This window comes from Artibeus jamaicensis, unplaced genomic scaffold (assembly GCF_021234435.1).
Source record: "Artibeus jamaicensis isolate MK-2021 breed Jamaican fruit bat unplaced genomic scaffold, CSHL_Jam_final contig_414, whole genome shotgun sequence".
NCBI lineage: Eukaryota > Metazoa > Chordata > Mammalia > Chiroptera > Phyllostomidae > Artibeus > Artibeus jamaicensis.
In genome coordinates, this window is record NW_026521822.1 from 6,729,546 (window position 1) to 6,750,475 (window position 20,930).

General features: G+C 38.7%; 1 protein-coding gene across 3 annotated transcripts in view; it reads left to right on the forward strand.

Moving 5' to 3' along the window:
• VWA8 (von Willebrand factor A domain containing 8) overlaps positions 1-20,930 on the forward strand; it is a 459,390-nt gene that overhangs the window by 384,183 nt on the left and 54,277 nt on the right. For all 3 annotated transcript variants that reach the window (XM_053665428.1, XM_053665429.1, XM_053665427.1), the window contains 2 exons: positions 8,570-8,678; positions 12,106-12,262. In XM_053665428.1, coding sequence (XP_053521403.1) covers positions 8,570-8,678; positions 12,106-12,262 — 266 coding nt within the window. The remainder of the gene's footprint in view (positions 1-8,569; positions 8,679-12,105; positions 12,263-20,930) is intronic.

Consider the following 20,930-nt stretch of genomic DNA (forward strand, 5'->3'; position numbering starts at 1 on the left):
CTTTTGATTTCTTTCTTGATCTCATTGTTAGCCCATTCATTGTTTAATAACATGTTATTTAGCCTCCATGAATTTGTGTGTTTGTTGGTGTTTTTTCTTGTAATTGATTTCTAGCATCATATCATTGTGGTCAGGGAACATGTTTGTGTGATATGATTTCAATCTTCTTAAATTTAATAGAGACTCTTTTGTGTCGGGACAGGTGGTCTGTCCTAGAAAGTATACCATGTGCATTTGGAAGTAATGTTTATTCTGCTGATTAGGAGTGAAATGACCTAAAGATATCAGTTGAATACATGAAGCCTAGCATGTCATTTTAGGCTGCTGATGCCTTGTTGATTTTTTGTCTTAAAGTTTTATCCATTGATGTCAATGGGGTGTTAAAATCCCATACTATGACTGTATTACTGTCATTCTCTCTTTTTATGTCCATTGATTTTATTTATATATTTAGTGCTCTTTTATTGGGTGCATAATTTTTTATACAGGTTATCTTCTTGTCGAATTGATCCCTTTATCATTATTTGTCCTTCCTTTCATTGTAGCCTTTGTTTGAAAGTCTATTTTTCTCATATATGTATTGCTAGCTCAGCTTTTTTTCATATCTGTTTGCATATGAATACCTTTTTTATATCTATATTTTCCATCTATATACCTTCATTATGTAGTGGATTTCTTGCCTATATTTAAGTCTTGTTTTCTTATCTATTCAGCTCCCCTGTGTCTTTTTATTGGAACACTTAATCCATTGTCATTTAAGGTAATTATTGATAGGTAAGTATCTATAGCCATTTTATTCTTTTCAACTATGTTCTTCTCTTTTCTTCTTAAAACATTTTAATATTTATTGTAATACTAGCTTGGTGATAATGAACTTTTTAGCTTTTCCATGTCTGCAAATCTCTTTATTTCGCTTTCAGTTTTTTTATTCTTTATTTAACCTTAATTATATATTTTTCCCATTACTATTCAGTCCCCTTATACCCTCCTTGCCCCAGCAGTCACCACACTGTTGTCTGTGTCTATGAGTCCTTTTTCCTTTTGGCTCAATTGCTCCCTAACCTCCCAACTAGCTGTCAGCTGTTCTCTAGGAAACTTTCTTTCCTTTGGTTGTTAGTTCAGTTTGTTCATTAGATGCCACATATGAGTGAAATCATATGGTATTTGCCTTTCTCTGACTGACTTATATCACTTAGCATTATATTCTCCAGGTCCATCCATACTGTTGCAAAGGGTAAAATATTCTTGTTTTTTATAGCCAAGTAGAATTCTATTGTGTAAATACCCTATGGTTTTTTTTATCCACTCGTGTATTGATGAATACTTGGGCTGCTTCCATATCTTGGTGATTGTAAATAATGCTGCAATGAATATAGGGGTGCTTATGTTCTTTTGAATTAGTGTTTTGGGTTCCTTCAGATATATTACCAGAATTGGGATCAGTCAGATCCATTTTTAATTTTTTGAGCTTATCCCCATATTGCTTTTTACAGTAGCTGTACCAGTCTGCATTCCCACCAGCAGTGCAAAAGGGTTCCCCTTTCTCTGTATCTTTGCCAGTGCTTATTTTTTAATTTATGATAGCCATTTTTACAGGTGTGAGATGGTATCTCATCATGGTTTTGATTTGCATATCTTTGATGATTAGTGACATTGAGCATCTTTTTATATGTCTATTGGCTATCTGTTTGTCCTCTTTGGAGAAGTGTCTATTCAGGTCCTTTGCCAATTTTTTAAATGGGTTGTTTGTTTTTTTGGTGTTGAATATGTTCTCCCATTCTGTGGGTTGTCTTTTTATTTTGGTGATGATTTCCTTTGCTATGCAAAAACTTTTTATTTTGATGAAGTTCCATTTGTTAATTTTTTCACTTGTTTCTCTTGCCTGAGAAGATACATCTGATAAAATATTTCCATAAGCAGTGTCTAAGATTTTGCTGCCTATATTTTCTTCTAAGGTTTTTATAGTTTTGGATCTAACATTTAAGTCTTTGATCTATTTTCAATATATTCTTGTGTGTGATGTAAGAAGGTATAGTTTCATTTTTCTGCATATATCTGTCCCATTTTCCCAATACCATTTATTGAATAAACTGTCTTTAGCCCATTTGATGTGTTTACTTCTTCTGTCAAATATTAATTGATTATAAAAATGTGTGTTTATTTCTGGGCTCTCCGTTGCATTGATCCATGTTGTCTGTTTTTATGACAGGCTGTTTTGATTACTGTGGCCTTGTAGATAGTGTGAATCCTCCAACTTTGTTCTTCTTTCTCCAGATCACTGTTGCTATGTGGGTGCTTTTGTGGTTCCACATACGTTTTTGAAATATTTGTTCTAGTTCTGTGAAATACATCATTGGAATCCTGATAGGAATTGCATTGAATCTATAGATTGCTTTGGGTAGTATGGACATTTTAATGATGTTAATTCTTCCTATCCATGAATTTGGTATGTGCTTCCACTTATTTGTATCTTCTTCAATTTCTTTCTTCAGTGTCTTACAATTTTCTGAGTACAGGTCTTTTACATCCTTGGTTAGGTTAATTCCTAGGTATTTCTTTTTTTTCTTTTTTTTTGTAAGAAATTGTGAATGGGATTTTCTTAGTTTTGCTTTCTGTTAGTTTGTTATTGGCATATAAAAATGCAACTGATTTCCAAATATTAATTTGTATCCTGCTACTTTACTAAATACATTTATCCATTCTAGTAGGTTCTTGGTGGAATCCTTGGGATTCTCTATGTATAGTATCATGTCATCCACAGGTAAAAACATTTTTACTTCTTCCTTTCCAATTTAAGTGCCTTATATGTCTTCTTGTCTGAATGCTGTGACTAGGACTTCCAGAACTGTGTTGAATAAAAAGGGTGAAAACAGACATCCCTGTCTTGTTCCTGATCTTAAGGGGAACACTTGCAGTTTTTGCCTCTTGAATATAATGCTGGAAGTAGGTTTGTCATATATGGCCTTTATTACATTTAGGTATATTCTCTCTATTCCTACTTTACTGAGAGTTTTTTTATGCTTTTATCATAAATGGGTGCTGGATTTTGTCAAAAGCTTTTTTCTCATCTGTTGATATAACCATGTGGTTATATCCTTCATTTTGTTTATGTGGTGAATCACATTTATTGATTTGTAAATATTGTACCAGCCTTGCATTTCTGGAATAAGTTCTACTTGATCATGGTTTATGATCTTTTTGATGTATTGCTGTATTTGGTTTGCTAATATTTTGTTGAGGATTTAATATCTATGTTCATCAGTGATATTGGCCTATAATTTTCTTTCTTAGTCATGTCTCTATCTTATTTTGGAATTAGGATAATGTTGGCCTCACAAAATGAGTTTGGGAGCCTTCTCTTCTCTTGAATTTTATGAAATAGTTTGAGAAGGGGAGGTGTTAGTTCTTCTTGGAATGTTTGGTAAAATTCACCTGTGAAGCAATGTAGTCCAGGATTTTTGTTTGTTGAGAGTTTTTTGATTACTGCTTCAATTTCACTAGGTGTAATCTGCCTATTCAGATCCTATGATTCTTCCTGATTTATTTTTGGAAGATTTTATGTTTTTAGGAATTTATCCATTTCATCCAGGTTTTCCAGTTTCTTGCCATGTAACTGTTCATAATATTTTCTTATAACTCTTTGTACTTCTTGGGTGTCAGTTGTTATTAATCCTCTTTCATTTCTGATTTTATTTATTTGGGTCCTTTCTCCTTTTCTCTTAATGAGTCTGGTTAAAGATTGTCAGTCTTGCTATTTTTTTAAAACCAACTCTTGGATTTCTTGACCTTTTGTATTTTTTTAGACTCCATTTCATTTCTGCTTTGATCTTTACTTCCTTCTTTCTCCTCACTTTGGCCTTTGTTGTTCCTTTTCAAGTTTCTTTAAGTGTGAAGTTATATTGTTCATTTGAGCTTTTTGCTTTTCAAGATAGGCCTGTAATGCTATGAATGTCCCCCTTAACATTGCTTTCCCAGTGTCCCACAGATTTTGGATTGTTGTGTCCTTATTTTATTTTGTTCCAAAGTACCTTCTGATTTCTTCCTTGATCTTATTATTCTCTCATCCATTGTTTAATAACATGTTATTTAGATTAATGTCTTTGTGTGCTTTTCAGTATTCCTAGTCTGGTTAATTGATTGATTTCTAGTCTCATAGCATTGTGGTTAGAGACTTTGCTTGATGTGATTTCAGTCTTCTTAAATTTATTGACACTTGCTTTGTGTCCTAGCATGAGGTCTATCCCAGAAAATGCTCCACATGCGCTTGAAATGTATGTATATTCTGCTGCTTTTGGGTGAAATGATCGGAAGAGCAATTAAATCCATTTAATCTACTATGTTGTTAAGGCCATTGTCTTTTTGTTGATTTTCTGCCTGGAAGATTTATCCATTAAAGTTAATGGAGTGCTAAAATCTCCAACTATGACTGTGTTTCTGTTGATCTCTCCTTTTATGTCCACCAATATTTACTTTACATACTTAGGTACTCTTACATTGGGTGTGTAAATGTTTACTGGAGTTATATCCCTCCCCCACTTCAGCTGCCACCCATGGCAGCCCGCCCAGCCAGCCCTCTTGCATCTTCTCCATGCTCCCTCAGTCATGTTGTGGTGAAATTCTTTTTCTGTCTGTCCATTGTTATTAGGCTTCTCTCCAGGCAGTGTTCGGTTGGTTATTTAAGATAATTTCTCTACAGTTTAGTTGTAATTCCAGATTTGTCCTGGGAGAAGGTTAATTCAGTTCCCACTTACTCCTCCACCATCTTGGATCATTTTTGCCTTCAATTATAAATGATAGTCTTGCTTGGTAGAGTAATCTTGGTTTGGCCCTTGCTTTTCATCACTTTGCGTATTTTATGCCAATTATTTCTGGCCTGAAATGTTTCTGTTGAGAAATCAGCTGACAGTCTTATGGGAGCTCCTTTGCAGGTAACTAACTTTCTCTTGTTGCTTTTAAGATTCTTTCTTTGTCTTTAAACTTTGCCATTTTAATTATATATCTTGGTGTGGGTCTCTTTGGGTTCATCTTGTTTGGTACTCTCTGTGCTTCCTGGATATGTGTGTCTTTTTTCTTCACCAGGTTAAGGAATTGTATAGCCATTATTTCTTCAAATAGGTTCTTGATCCTTGCTCTCTCTCTTTTCCTTTTGGACCCCTATGATGCACATGTTGTTATACTTGATGTCCCAGAGGTACATTAAACTGTCCTCATATTTATTTACTTATTTATTTAATTGCTGCTCTGATTGGGTATTTTCTGCTACCTTGTCTTACAAATTGCTGATTTGATGCTCTGCTTTATCTAACCTGATACTGATTCCTTCCTGTATGTTTACATATTGTATTCTTCATTTCTGCCTGATTTTTTTCTTATGGCTTCTATGTCTTCTTTTATGCTTGATATCTCTTTGTTGAAAGTTTTCACTAAATTCCTTTGGCATCCTTATAACCATTGTCTTGAACTCTGTATCTGGTAGCTTGCTTGCCTCTATTTCATTTCATTCTTTTTCTTGGGATTTCTCCTGTTTTTTCATTTAGGGCATGCCTATTTGTCTATCTGGCTATCTCTCTGTATTTATTTCTGTGTATTAGGCAGTCTTGATTGGGTAGCCTTATGTAGTAGGTGTTTTGTGGAGCTCAATGGCACAGTCTCCTTGATCACCTGAGCTAGTTGCTTAAGGAATGTCCTTTGTGTTAGGTATATGAGCCCTCCTATTGAACTTAATTGTTATTTGTTTGTTTGTGGGTGGCATTTACCCTCCAGCTGGCCATTAGGATCCTCTCCCACTGCAATGTATGAACAGTGTGTAGCAGCTGACCCCACAAAACAGAATTTGCCCCAACAGAGCCTTGTGCCTGCCAAGATCTTTCTTTGAGTGCGCCTCTTGTGGACCTAATTAGGTCGTGCTCTGATGAGATCTGAATCCTACCATTGGCTGTGTTGTATTGGGGGCTACCATGGTTAGATGCTGCCTGATGGCCAGCCCTGAGCTACCTGTTTTGAGCTACAAAGTAATCCACAGTTTGTGGCTGCCTTTGTTGGGCCTGGGTGTGCATGGGAGGGACCAAGCTGTGCACCAAGGCTTGTTTCCACCAGCACTGAGCCCAGGGGTAGGTCAGCAAAACGCCCAAGGCTACTTGACATCTTCCTTCACCTGGTAGTTGCCTATTAGGCTTAGTCACTGAAAGAGCCTCTGGTGGTCTGCAAGTTGTGTGAGGTAGGTTCTCAGTGACTCATCAGGTAGTGATACAGATTCAAACTCAGAGCCAGTGCTGGGTCTGAGGCCACTCATCAACAGTGTCAGGTTCATTAAGGTCACCAAGTGCTCTCAGACCACTGTTGTGGGCCAGAGTCTTGGGGTGTCATCAGAAGTTCATCAGAAGCCAGCAGAGTTCATCAAGCCCAAACAGAACAAAATTTGGTTGTGTGAAGGGAGGACGCTGCACAGGAATGGTGTCTGCAGTTGGTCATTCAAGGGAAAAATGGCCCCTGTCCAAGACTCTTGGCCCCAGCTCAGTTTTCCCTATAGTTTGCCTGGACCTCCTGTAACTTTTTCTGCACTGTGGGACCAGGTTGGCCACAGCCTGCTAACAGTATTCCAAAATGTAAGCCCAGTGGGGCAGGGCCAACAGTAGTGGAGAGGATAGAGATAGCAGTTCTTCCATGGTGGGGCTGGTGGCTCTTCTGGAGGGGGGGGGGGGGGGGGTGGCAGGGCTGTGGGGAGGGCATTGCTGCTCTGGCAGTGAGAGAAGGGGATGGATTTCTTAAATTAGCAATAATAAAACTCTATCCTATTTTTAATTTTTCTTGTTCTTCTAATTTCCCATGCAGAATATCTACAAGATGCTATAAAAATCTTCAAATAGTATTTCCAGGGCTTAGGAAAGCTTGTCCTTGTGCTTTGCTATCCATTGAGATGGCCACTAGCCATATATGGGTATTTAAATTTAAATTTTATGTAATTAAATAAAATTTAAAATTCAGGTCCTCAAATAGTCAATAGCCACATTGGGCTAATGGCTACTATTTTTGATACAACAGTTGTAAATATTTCCATCAACACAGAAAATCTTATTGGTTAGTGCTGGTCTAGAATTCTTGTATCACTGTACACATTTTAATTTACTGCTTTTCTCTTATATCACCTCTGCACCAGTTGGAAAGTAATGGCATGTTTTGGGGAAAGTATTTTAAAGGTTTATTTATTCTCTAAATGTTACTAGGTATCTGCATAGTTTAATGTTTTTTAAAGTAGAAGAAATTATATTCATTCATTTTTAGAGCATGATTTTGTGTGTGGAATTTATATCAATTATCATGCCCTGGCTGCTAAATTTTTTTTAAGTATGCTGAAGTTATGTCAAAAATTCTGTTAATGCTGCCAAAGCTATTGACAGAAAGTTTCAGTTAATTAAAATCTCTTTATAATGTCAGAAAATTTGAAATTAACTAGTCTGGGTATAAGATGATGTAAGTTATGTTGAATTCACTTTTAATAGCTATTTTATTTGCAAAGACTTTTAATGTTACCTACATGCCTTTATTAATTTTAACATATGAAATGAAAAGTCCATGTCCCAACACTGAATGGGCCAGCCTGTAGAGACTGATCTGGCATCATGCTTCAGGTCCACTTGCAAGGTCCCTGCCTCTTTGTATGCAGTTTGAGAGCACTGACCTATCCTCCACTTTGCATTATGTCCTGTGGCACAGTTTTCTGTGTCTTACTTGAACAAATAAATGAACATTTGATCTGATCTGCTCTGGAAATCATTACATTTGGGAACAGGCTAAGAGGTTATGTTAAATGTAACTGCTTCATGTTCTTTTTATTGTAGAGTAATGTCTACTGAACTGCCCACTGGGATTTGAATTCTGTGTGGCTATCAGTCTTTTTGGTGAATCTGTGCTGAATGAAAATAGGGATTAATGAGCTACAGGCTCTCACAAAGGAAGCCTCAAGTGCTGCTTATTCTGTTTGCATTGCCAAATAGTAAATCTAATTTTAAAATAGAAATGAATTAGGAAAGATACCAAATACCATAACAAAATTGGAATGGGTCCAGGAAATAAATAAGCTGTTTTTAGTGTCTGTCTATAACATGCCACTGAAATAAAATAGGATGTTTTCGGGGGGGGGACAGTTCATATATTTTATATAAAATGACATTTCTCAGAGAGTGGGATTTCTTCGAAAATTAAATAGGTCAGTGTATGTCTGCTGTAACTCAGCTGGAATAGCTGGGCAGTAATCCTTTTAAACCACCGGAGAGTGGCTGTCTGGTGTGATCCATTTTCCCCATTTCTGATAGGAGTATTGCTCCTTGTGTAAATGCCCAAGACATGTTCTATAAACCCAGTCCACCTTCTTTTCTTTTTAAAAATATATTCAATTTGTCTCCTCCCAACAAGATCTCATGACATTTTTGTGAGACACTAACAGTATCCATGTGCCTATGGCCTAAGCTATGGGATACCTTAAGGACTTTGGGGGAAAGAATTATCTCTGCCCTGCAGTTTCTGGTGTTGGTCATGGGACAGTGATAGTATCTCAATTCTTCATTTTCAGATAACAATCAACAGAGACAGTGGTGAAGATGTGAGCTCTCCCAAACATGGGAAGGAAGACCCAGACAACATGCCCCATGTGGGAGGCAATACTTGGGCTGGCGGAACAGGTTGGTAGCCCTGGCGTTCCTGTGACTTCACAAGCTGATGTAGACAGCACCGCATCCCTCAGGGACCAGCATGTCTTTCCTGCCTCCCCATTAGTGGGATTGTGCCCTTGGCCTGTGTCCCAATGTGACTTCAAGACATAGAAAAACCCTGCCATTTGGGGTCTGACAGACTCTGCTACCCTATGACAGAAGACCATTCCAACTCTTCCCAATCTGATTCATTAGTAAAAGGGTGATAATGTTAACTGCCTCCCAAGGTTGTGGTGAAGATTAAATAAAAATATGATTGTAAAGCACTGAGCACAGGACCTGGCACAAAGCATGTAGCCATTAAAAGTGCTAATTCCTTCTTTTAAATTCCCTGCTTTTGGGATCATGCCAGAAATGTATAGTAAATTCTTTCTTAACTAACTGAAAAAAATGGTGCCTACCTTCCACATCTCAGAAGCAAGTATGAGGATGCAGGAGTTTGAGATAAGAGAGTTGGTTGCAGTTTGAACCGATAGTTGGGGCCCATTCCTTCCTCTTGGCTGCTTGACGAGAGTATTGTTCCCATGACTGCTATCTTCCTCTTTCCTCCGAGGCAGCTGGAGCAGACACATCTGCTAGGCCACAGGAACTGGGCCAGACTGTGTGCGCACTGTCTGATCTTATCTCAGCCTGAGGTGTGCTGGCAAGGTCTGCGAACTTCGCCTTCCCTTAGGACGGTCTGTGCTTCTTGGCCTCAAGAGCCTCAGGAGGAAATGGGTTTCTGTGCTGGGACAATATGCTATCAAATAGGCCTGTGGACTTCTTGCCTACTCTGTTTATTCATCAAGCATCAGCTCTAAAGAAAGGGTATTTTTAGAAATGTCCTTGGATCTGGAAATTAGTGTCCAGCCAGCCAGACTGAGTCCATATGGAATGCACTGTGGAACAAGCTGGCCACATGGAAGTTTCCCGTGCATGCACTGCTCTGAAGTGGAGGTTCTCGCTTGTTATTCAGCTTGAATCTACTACCTCACATATATGCCTGGACTGAAGACCCTGCCTTTGCCTCCTACAGTTTTTACTTTTCCATTTTCAAGTCTTCTTCACTTCAGATTCTTTTCCTGTCCCTCAATCTTTTCCACAGACTTCTCTTTATCAGAGGTGTCAAACTCATTTTCACTGGGGGCCATATCCACCTCGTGGTTGCCGTCAAAGGGCCAAATGTAATTTTAGGACTGTATCAATGTAACCACTCCTTAACAAGGGGCAAGGAGCTCAGCACTGCCACCAGGTAAAACAAGGTACCTGGCCAGATAAAGCAAGGTGGAGGGCTGGATTCAGTCTGCGGGCCTTGTGTTTGCTGCCTGTGCTCTATGTGGAACTGAGCTCTGACCCAACAAATCATTTGATTCCTTTTTCATCACCAGAGCCCCTCCCTGGTCTATTCTCTACTTATCTCTGAACTGATTTAGGATATTCACTGTTAGCTTCAAGATTATGCCTTGAAGTCTAGAACCTCCAGCAAGCATTTTTATTAAATTAGTAAAAATTAAGGTTCTTGGGTGTGGTTGTTATGAGAACTCTCTTCTCGTGCCCTCTCCACCAGTATGACTGCCTCAAGGGACCATGTGGCTCATGCTGACCATCACTCACACGGGCCTCCAAACAGTTGTAGGTTCTTTTCTTTAAAAATGATGTCAGTTCAGTGCCAAGAGCTCTGATTCATGACTCACCCATTCCTAAGGAGAACCTTCTGTAGGAAGGGAGTCCGGTCACATAAACAGCTTTTCCTCCTCTGTTGCTCATTATTATTGTCCAATAACTGGTCCCCTGCCTATAGGTTATCCATGAGTGAGCCAGGAATTACACACACCCAAGAAGGAATTTTCCACTACCAATAGCTAAACAAGAATGAAATAAGATGTGCTCAAACCAAAGGGTAAAAGTACTGTAATTAATAGACTGTTCTCATGGTATTTCCCAAAAGGAAATGACCTACCTGGACTTTGATAAGGAAAGCTGTACATGCTGAGTTCTTGCTTTTGACTCATTACACTAATTAAGGCCCCAACAGAGAAAATAAAAATGTAACATAATTTAACCAAAGCCTAAAAGCTTTCAAATTTTCTACTTCATGAAACTTAGAAATGACCTCATTTATGTGACTGGAAGTTGCCTAAATGATACTAGTAAGATCAGTCATTTATTATAGCTCTTACTTTGTGCCAAATACTATTCAAAGCATTTTAACCTCATGACAGTTCCATGAAGTAAATGATAATAGTAACCCCATTATACAGATGAGAAGACTGAGACACAGAAGTTAAAGAATATCCCTCAAGGATACATCATTACTACATTGGAGTCCAGATTCAAACTCAGGCTTAAATCAATCTGGCTTAACTATATAATATAATACTATATAATATTAGTATACTATATTATATTATGCTGCCTCTCCAATATTGGGTTCTCTTCTAAGTTCCCAAGTTGTATGTGAATGAACAAAAACCAGATTATAGTATTTTAATTATTATAAAGATGGGGTAATAAACTGGTAGCCCAGAGACCAAATCTTGGCCAATATATGTATTCTTTATGTCAGTTTAGTGTTTTAAAATAATTTGAATTTGAGTGTATTTAGACAAAGCAAGTCCTCATTAGCCAAAGTTCTCACCACTTCTTATAACATTACCTACCTAGTCTTCTAGACATTTCATGTATATTTGCATCATAAACAGTTTTTATATTATGTAATGCACATTTATAAGCTTGTGAACTTGGTTCCATATTGGAAAACTGCTCTGAAGCTGGCAGTGTTTATCTGTGATATAATATTCTAAGCTAAAACTCAAAGTTGGTATAATAATTGGTTTCCAATCTTGGCTATGCCACTGATATCAGGTTGTAAGCAGGTCTCTTAACCATGCATCATTTTTATCATTTGCAATGCAGATGAAATAGTAGCCACAGCCTAGCTATCTTTTTCTTATTTCAAGGAAAACTAAAGTAATGTGAGGGAAGAGAAGTGTTTTTTATTTAATTAACAAATATTTACTAAGTATTTTTTATGTTCAAACCATTCTTATAGGCACAGAAGTACAAAGATATATAAAATACAATCCCATCCATCATATAGTTGGTGGGAAAAGAAAAATGAATTTTAAAGGTTAACAGGCAGTACACAGAAATATCAATCCTTGTGAGGCAGTCATAAGATGACAAGTCATGGAATTTGGACTGAGCTTTGAAATAAAGATAAGATCTAGCTGGATGGAGAAAACAGAAAAGCATCCTAAACAGTGGATACTCTTTGTTTCCAGAAGAAGGACATTTGAATATTTAATTTTTAGTTAAGTACAATTCATATGTTTGATGGGACTACCTTGATCATGATCTGACTTGTTTGGTGGTCTGGATCAGAGTAACAACCTGGATTTTCCTGGCTTCCTCCCAGGGGGGAGAGACACTGCAGGTCTGGGTGGCAAAGGAGGTCCTTACCGGCTGGATGCAGGCCACACAGTGTACCAGGTATCTGAGGCTGAGAAAGATGCCATTCCTGAGGAGGTGAAGAGAGCTGCAAGAGAGATGGGCCAGAAAGCGTTTCAACAGAGGTGAGTGGTCCACCCTGCCTTCAGAGCAGTGCTGGCCGCTGTGGTGAAATGTCACAGTGGACCTCAAATAGACCCAGATATGTGGGCTCTCCATCTCATGAAGCAACTTGGACCACAAACTGAAATCTGTAGCCTCCCCATTCCTAGTGGACACAGCCAAGTAAGCATAATTCCCCATTCTTTCTGCTCAGGCTCTTTTAAGTGTTGATTACATCTGGCTGTGTAGAAAATGGAATTGAGGACATTAGAAAATGAAACTAGAGATTCTTCTCTTAAGAGAAATTAAAGTTCAAATCACTGCATCCATACCTGTTCCTAGGCCACACAGGGAATTCAGATAACTCTATGTGATGGTCTCTTTTCTGCCCTCAGGAATCTTGTGGATTTATATGGAGATAGGGCTAATACATGCACACACCCTCCCTCTCATACTCACTCACACTCAGATACATTCCTGTTAAATGCTAAGGCCACGTAGTATGGAGACTCTGCCCTCTGACAGTGTGCAGAAGGACAAGGTAAGTGATGTGATGGGAGCTCAGCCAGGATTAGGATATTCCAGGGAGGGAAAACCAAATGAGTGGAGGCACCAGGGTAGGATGAGCACAGTATCTATAGCAGAGGGAGCCAGTTTGCTTCTCTGGATTAAAAGCACCAGCTGGGGATAGTGGGGAATGACAGGGAGGCTCCGTCAGTGGGTAGAGGCCTTGAAATCAGGCCGAAGACCTGTGGATTTCAGACAATTCCACATCATTCTGGGCCACTTTGATTCAAACCATCTAAAAAAATAAGCCACATGACGCTTTCACTAAACACCCACATATGCTCTTCAGGTAAAAGTGAGAAATGCCAAAGGAGCAGCAATGTCTCCTTTAGGACAGGGGGAATCAACAGTGGTTTGAGGGACAGATTTATGTTTGTGCTCGATGAAAGGAGCAGTCCAAAAAAGGCATGCTCAAGTGTATGTGATTTATGAAATTCCTCCCACAGAGAACATCTGGTATTACATTACATGCTGTGCTTACACATCCTGCAAGTAAACAGAACTGAACAATGGGGACAAACTGCAGGTTCCTCCAGCCACGCCCACAGGAAAGCCTGCAAGCCTTAGGACTCTCATGTACTCAGCAGGTACATAGGCAAACATCTTGCCCTCAGCCCTTCTGCTGGCTTCCCTGGTGACCTTGAGCAATTATCTCCCTCACTGTGCCTGAATTTGCTTTTCTGGAAATAGATGACTCCCCCTCCCTGCTTCTCAGAGAGGTTATGAGGACAGATAACTATGTTAGGAATGCAAGTAATTTAAACTTCTCAAAAAAAAAAAAGTGGGAGGAATTCTTTAATGAAAGGGCTTGTTAGAATTAAAATATCACTCTACATTTTATAAAACCAATATCCATTTAAGAAAATAACCAAACAATTAAGATATGTGTCATTCTCCTCTCCCTGACTAATGAGTTTCTACTTTTGCCACACTCAGAAGCTCACAAGTAAATATCCAGTCTCAATTTTTGAATAAGTGAACAGATGGACAGATGCTCTGACACATGAGTAGATCACAGGAGGTAGAAAGGGCTTTTAGTAGTGTTTGGGCTTATGTATACAGCCCCTGCTCTGATTTCCATAATAAAATTAAGGAACCTGCTTCTATTAGGACCATTGCCCCATGGGTGAAAGAAGTCAAGGAGCATCTGTGACGACAATGCAATTGAATTTAGTGCATGTAGGAGAGGACAGAGAGAAAGTGGGAAAGGAGTAAATGAAAGAACCATCCACCTCTATGAAATGATGGGGCAAAGAATCTAAGCCCCAGTACAAGAGAATAGCATGAAGTGGTTGAAAGACGGATGAGGTAGACAAAGTTATGAGAATGGAGGGGAAGAAATAAAAACACATGGAGATCCTGAGAAAGACAAGGCATAGCACAATACAGAGAGAAAAATGTTGCTTTTTCCTTTCATGTAGTAAATTCTCCCATTTGATGAGTATTCAATTTGGTACTGTTAAAGATTTTTTAATAATTTTTTATTATGGAACATTTCAAAAATAAACAAAAGTAGATAGAAAACATACAGGGTGGGACAAAATTACGTTTACAGTTTGAGTACATGAAACACAGTTTATTTTTGTGTTATTACTTTTTAAATTATTGTATTATTTTTCATATGAATAACTGTAAACCTACTTTTGCTCCACCCTGTAAAATGAACCCTATGGACCTGTCCCCCTATCTTCAAAAAGAAAAATCTGGCTTTACTTTCAGTCCCCACTCTTAAATTGTTTTAAGCTAATCTAAGATGTCCATCTTTTCACCATAAATATTTCAAAGTGTTATCTCTGAAAGATAAGGACTCTAAGAAATACACAGACACAATACTATTATCGCATCTAAAAAAGGTGATAATACTTCACTCTCATCAAATAGTTTTTTAAGATTTTGTTTATTTATTTTTAGAGAGAGGGAAAAGGAGGGAGAAAGAGGAAGAGAAACTTCGATGTGAGAGAGAAAACATTGATCAGCTGCCTTTCACACACCCCCAACTGGGGACCTGTCCCACAATCCAGGCATGTGCCCTGACTGGGAAGCAAACCTGTGACCTTTCAGTTTGTGGTACAATGCCCAACCCACTGAGCCACCCCAGTCAGGGCCATATAGTCTGAAAGCTATTTTACAACTCTAAGCATATGCAGAATGAGGTAAGGTCCTCATTTATGCTTATATACATTTTCTCCATAGTTCTTATTCTTCCCCATTATATTATTAGTTGCATAAGTAGTTGTTTGCCTCTTCACTGAATTTAAGTTGCTTGAGGGCAGAGTGCTTTGCTCTATAATACAAGATCCGTCCAGAAAAATTCCAGCCATTGCTAATATATGAGAACAGTTTATGCAGCATATATTTAACCTGGCAACCAAGGAGAGTGGACTGGAATGTGTATGTGTGAATAATGATGCCATACTAGTCAGTGAGGGCAGTAGACACTATTGAGTGAACATGTGTACTATGTGGCTGTTGCATTCAAAATGACTGAGCAAGTAAAGCAATTAATCTGCCTCAGATTTTGTGTTAAGCTTGAACATTCCTCCACGGAAACTACTCAGATGATTCAGGAGGCTTTCAAGGACAATGCAATGGTGCAGTACAAATGAAAGTGTGGTACAAATGCTTCAAAGATGATTGAGAATCTGCTGAAAGTGATGCATGTTCTGGAAGGCCTGCAACAAGCAGAACACCTGAGAGTAATGAATGTGTATGGGCTGCAATCAACAAAGATTGGCCACTCACAGTGGGAGAACTAGAAGTCAATCTGGGGATTCCAAAAACTACTGTGTCCAAGATGTTGATACAGGATCTTGGCATGAAATATATCCTGGCAAAATTCATTCTGTGGCTTCTGCTACCAGAGCAGGACTACAGTTGCTCATGACTTGACTCAAACCTCTACCAATGAACCAGATTTCTTAAAGAAGGACATAACTGGAGAAAAATGGTACATCTACTGCTATGATCTGGAAACAAGGGCCCTGTCATCCAAATGGAAGTTTTTTGGTTCTCCACACCTGAAGAAGGTGTGGCAAAGTCGCAGCAAGATTAAAACCATGTTAAATGTGTTTTTTGATTGGGAAGGTGTTGTCCATCATGAGTACACCCCTCCAGGCCAAACAATTATTAAGGAGTACTACCTGAATATTCTTCGTCAACTGAGAGATGCAACACAACAAAAACAGCTGCAGCCATGGGCAACTACCAATAGCTACTGGTGATTGACAGCTTCATCATGACAGTGTACCCACTCATGCATCACGTCTTGTGCAGACTTTGACAAAACACCAACTCACTCAAGTTACTTGGCCCCCCTACAGCCTACATTTGGCACCCTGCAACATCTGGATTTTCCCAAAACTAAAATCACTTTTGAAAGGGAAGAGATTTCAGACTATTGATGAGATTCAGGAAAATATGACTAGGCACCTGATGGCAATTAGAAACTATGTGAGCTCCCAAGATGTCTACTTTGAAAGGGACTGGGGCATCATCATTGCCCTGTGTAGAATGTTTCTTGTATCTTCTTCAATAAATGTCTCTATTTTTCATATTACATGGCTGGATACTTTCTGGACAGACTTCATATATCCTCAGTGCTTACATCCAGAACCTGATGCACAGCAACCACTTGTGCATATTGTGCAATGGGTAATGTACATGTGCATACAAGTAATCGTATCACTGTTAATTTAGAGTCTGGCTGAAACCAGACAGCCAGACTTATCTATCCATCACCCTGCAGGTCTACCACATTGCTTTAAGGAGCCTAATATTACTGATGGGTTCTTGACATCATCAGCATAACATTTAGTTAGCATTCATTTTTAAAATGTATTTTATTGATTATGCTACTACAGTTGTCCCATTTTTTCTCCCCTATATTCCCCTCCAACCTGTACAACCCCTCCCACCATCATTCCCCCACCTTAGTTCATGTCCATGGCTTATACATACAAGTTGTTTGGTTTCTCCATTTCCCATACTATTCTTAACCTCCACAGATCAAAGTTCCAGAAAAATAACTAAGTATGAAGAGATAGCCAACCTATCAGATGCACAGTTCAAAACACTGGTGATCAGGATGCTCACAGAAATGGATGAGTATGGTCACAAAATCAAGGAAAAATTGAAGGCTATGCAAAGTGAAATGTACAGGGAAAATGTACAGGGAACGAACAGTAATGGGAAGGAAATCAGGACTCAAATCAACAGTTTGGAGCAGAAGGAAGAAATAAACATTCAGCTAGAACAAAACGAAGAAACATGAATTCAAAAAACTGAGGAGAGGCTTAGGAACCTCTGGGACAACTTTAAACATTCCAACATCTGAATCATAGGGGTGCCAGAAGGAGAAGAAGAAGAGCAAGAAAGGGAAAACTTATTTGAAAAAAATAATGAAGAACTTCCCCAGTTTAGCAAAAGAAGTAGACTTCCAAGAAGTTAAGGAAGCTCAGAGAGTCCCAAAGAAGTTGGATACAAGGAAGTACACACCAAGGCACACCATAATTACATTACCCAAGATTAAAGATAAAAAGAGAATATTAAAAGCAGCAAGAAAAAAAGGAGATCGTTACCTACTAAGGAGTTTCCATGAGGCTATCAGCTGATTTCTCCAAAGAAACCTTACAGGGAATAAGGGGCTGGAAAGAAACTATCTGAAGTCAAGAAAGGCATGGACCTACATCCAAGATTACTGTGTCCAGCAAAGCTATCATTTAGAATGGAAGGGCAGATAAAGTGCTTCCCAGATAAGGTCAAGTTCAAGGAGTTCATCATCACCAAGCCCTTACTATATGAAATGTTAAAGGGACTTATCTATGAAAAAGAAGAAGATCAAAACTATGAAGGGTAAAATGTTAACAAACTCACAGCTCTCAACAACTGAACCTAAAAAAAACAAAAACAACAAACCAAGTAAACAGCTATAATAGGAACAGAAGCACGGAAATGGAGATCACATGGAGAATTACCAGTGGGGAGGAGGCAGGTGGAGAATGGGGAAAAAGGTACAGGGAATAAGAAGCATAAATGGTAGGTGCATTCATTTGTATCTGGATTTCATCCAGATACTGATTTCTATATATCAAAATTGATTAACTCAGGAAGAATACCAGAACTAGAGAAGCATAAGACATGCATGAAGCAGAACAAAAACATTAAGCCAACAAAACATGAATGAAGTAGACATTAAGGTACTTTTTCATTCTTAGAAAAGCATTTAAGGTAGACACCAGCTGTGGATATTGTACCAACTACCATTTGCAAAACTAATCAGCCTTACACAGTGGATCTCAACTTATGTTTGTTTTTCTCATAATTGACCCAAAATTATAGTGTTTAAGTCTGACCTACACAAAAAAGTAAAATGAAAACTAAAATTCCCAGACTCTTACATAGCAATAAATATACCCTTTAAGAATATACTGTGCCAACAAGGTGCAGTCCGCACAGATTACTAGGATGTGAAGCAGCTGTGCCCTGCAGCTTTGATCCAGGTTAAAGCAGCAGAAAGGCTTACTATCAGCTAGGTTTGTGGGCTTGAGCATATTAGCACTGGGAACCTTTTCTGATCCAGAGGCAAAAATTACCTATTTTCTTTCCCAATTCCCTGCTTTGATTTTCATGCTTCAGAATTTATCACTTTTGAACAACTTGTAGGTGATCTTTCTAAAAGTTAACACAACCTGGAATATGATTTCCAGATGTCTTCATAATTAAAACAGCATGTGGTGTTTTGGGGGGTGCAATATGGTTATGCCAGAGGTTGCCCTATAACCGGAGCTAATTCTGACCTCTATATAAAGATCATTCTACCTGAGGCGACTTACCAACTGCCTGGCTCCTTAACTGGTATGTGTGTGTTTTTCCTCCTGCTAAGAACAAGCAGCATCTACAATTTTTTTCCTAATCTCCCTTTGGAAAAGCATTAATCTTTCTTCTTTGGGAAAGAACATGTTGGCCTTCTAGGTATGAAAGGGTAGGTAGCACATACTGTAATGATGTTCATTGTGCCCCGCTGCTGTCAGCCTCGATACTTGAAATGTCCCTTAATCTAATGAAAATTTATAGAGAAGTTTAAGAGATTGCCAAACTAAACATAAGAAGTATTGTTAAGAGATCAAGCTCTAGACACATATTCAGTTTTGTTCTTCAGAACAGAGTAAATTTAGAAGGGCACCTTGGCATGTCACTCAGGACACAACCATTCAGATATTACTTAACTTTCAGGTATTTATCTTTTGATAGTCAGTGTTTTCAAAGTATTATGTAATAGCATTTATTGAGTTCCACTGTGTGCCAGGCATTGTGCTAGGTACTGCAGATTCAGAGAAAAATGATATATTTCTTCTCCCAGAGAAATAGAAGAAAATATCAGTGTATTACATGTAGTAAACATATTTTTCATTAAATTTTTGGTTCAGTTAAAAACACATACACACATGCATTTGTGGGTAACTGTATCTAAGTATATTAAATATTATTCTTATTGTGGAAAATAAAGTTTGAAAACACCATGACAGGTAGAAACAAGCAGAGCTATAAAAGCAATAAAGTGGATGGGTTCTATAGTAGATATCTGTAGATGACACATGAAAGGGCATGATCACATTACTGGAGAGGTCAACAAGTCTCCACAGGATGTGGCCTTCGAGCTCGGTCTTGCAACCTGAATTGGCGATAGCTAGCCAAGCTGGGTGGTAGGGCAGGGATTGCAAACCTGCCCCATGGTAGTCTAGGCCTAACATTATGTGAATCTAGTAAGCACTCTTTCCTGTGATGGATGGAGTCTTCCCAGTGCTTGGCCTCACCAGGAGGAATAGAGACCATTCATTCTCACTGCAGCCCAAGGAGATAAAAGTATACTTCAGATAAGAGTTTCAGCTACTCACCTGGCATCCATACCTTTAACTTTGCATGCAGCACACACACATACATACACATGCAGCAGTTTAGAAGACCATGTTGTGGTCTTTCAAGATGTGTTTTCAGTACTCCCTGTTCTAGGATCAGCACCCTTTGCATTTATAGAAATGTGTAATAAAATTAGTGTATTGTGAATATCACACTGTAAAACCCAAGGGAGATTCACTCAGTGAATTAACCCTCTATGTTTTATTAGTTTAAGATGCTGCATCTTAAGTGGGGAATCCAAACAGGCTTCCTAGCAAAGGTGAGCATGGATTTGAGTCTTGACAAGTATGTGGGAGTTGGTAGGCAAAGAGGCAGGGAAAGGCACTCCATGTGGGAGAGAAGCCTGCATGGGAGCTCCAAGCCACAGGCATATGATGTGTTCAGAGAACCTCAAGTGCACTGGCAGAGACACAGGAGAAGTAAGTGAAAAATGGTAAAAAGAACACTGTATTGAGAGGAAGGAATTTCAAAGCCACAATATTAAGATACAATTATCGTGTTAAAAGTACACAGTCAGCAATTTCAGAAAACTCTTGTTTTCCATAGCAACACATTAAATTACATTCTTAGGGACTCAACTACTATCTTAGTCAACCAAATATGTGTCCTTGGTCTTAAAAGCAACTAGGAGCCCTGGCCAGGTGGATCTGTTGGTGGAGCTACATCCCGTACACCAAATAGTGTGGTTCGATTCCTGGTCAGGGCACATACCTAGGTTACTGGTTAGATCCCTGGTCGGAGCCCATACAATTGATGTTTCTCTCTCTTCCCCCTCATCTAAAATCAATAAACAATCTTCAAGTGAGAATTTATAAAAAACAAAAAGCAACTAGGAGCTTCCTCGTGAACTGACCAACTGCCATCATCAAGGCACATCTTTGGTATGAGAGCCAGTGGTGGACGTTTCTGTTTAACTAAGTGTTGGTGAGCTCATTGTTGGCAGCTTGAAATCCATCATGGAATTTACATTACAGAAATCAGCTGATGCTACAAACCAGGACTTTTATTTTTTCCTGAAGGGTGACTTGTTAATCATTTACCTGGACATTCCCCTCCTTTGAAACTCATAGCTGGAGACATCACCACTTGCCTTTCTCCTCAAAGGCAACCTCAATTACCAAGAAGTTTGCTACAGTTCTAGTAGTAGATGAATGGAACAAAAAGACCCACCTGAACATGATTTCAGCTATAGTCTTTTTTGCCCCCTTT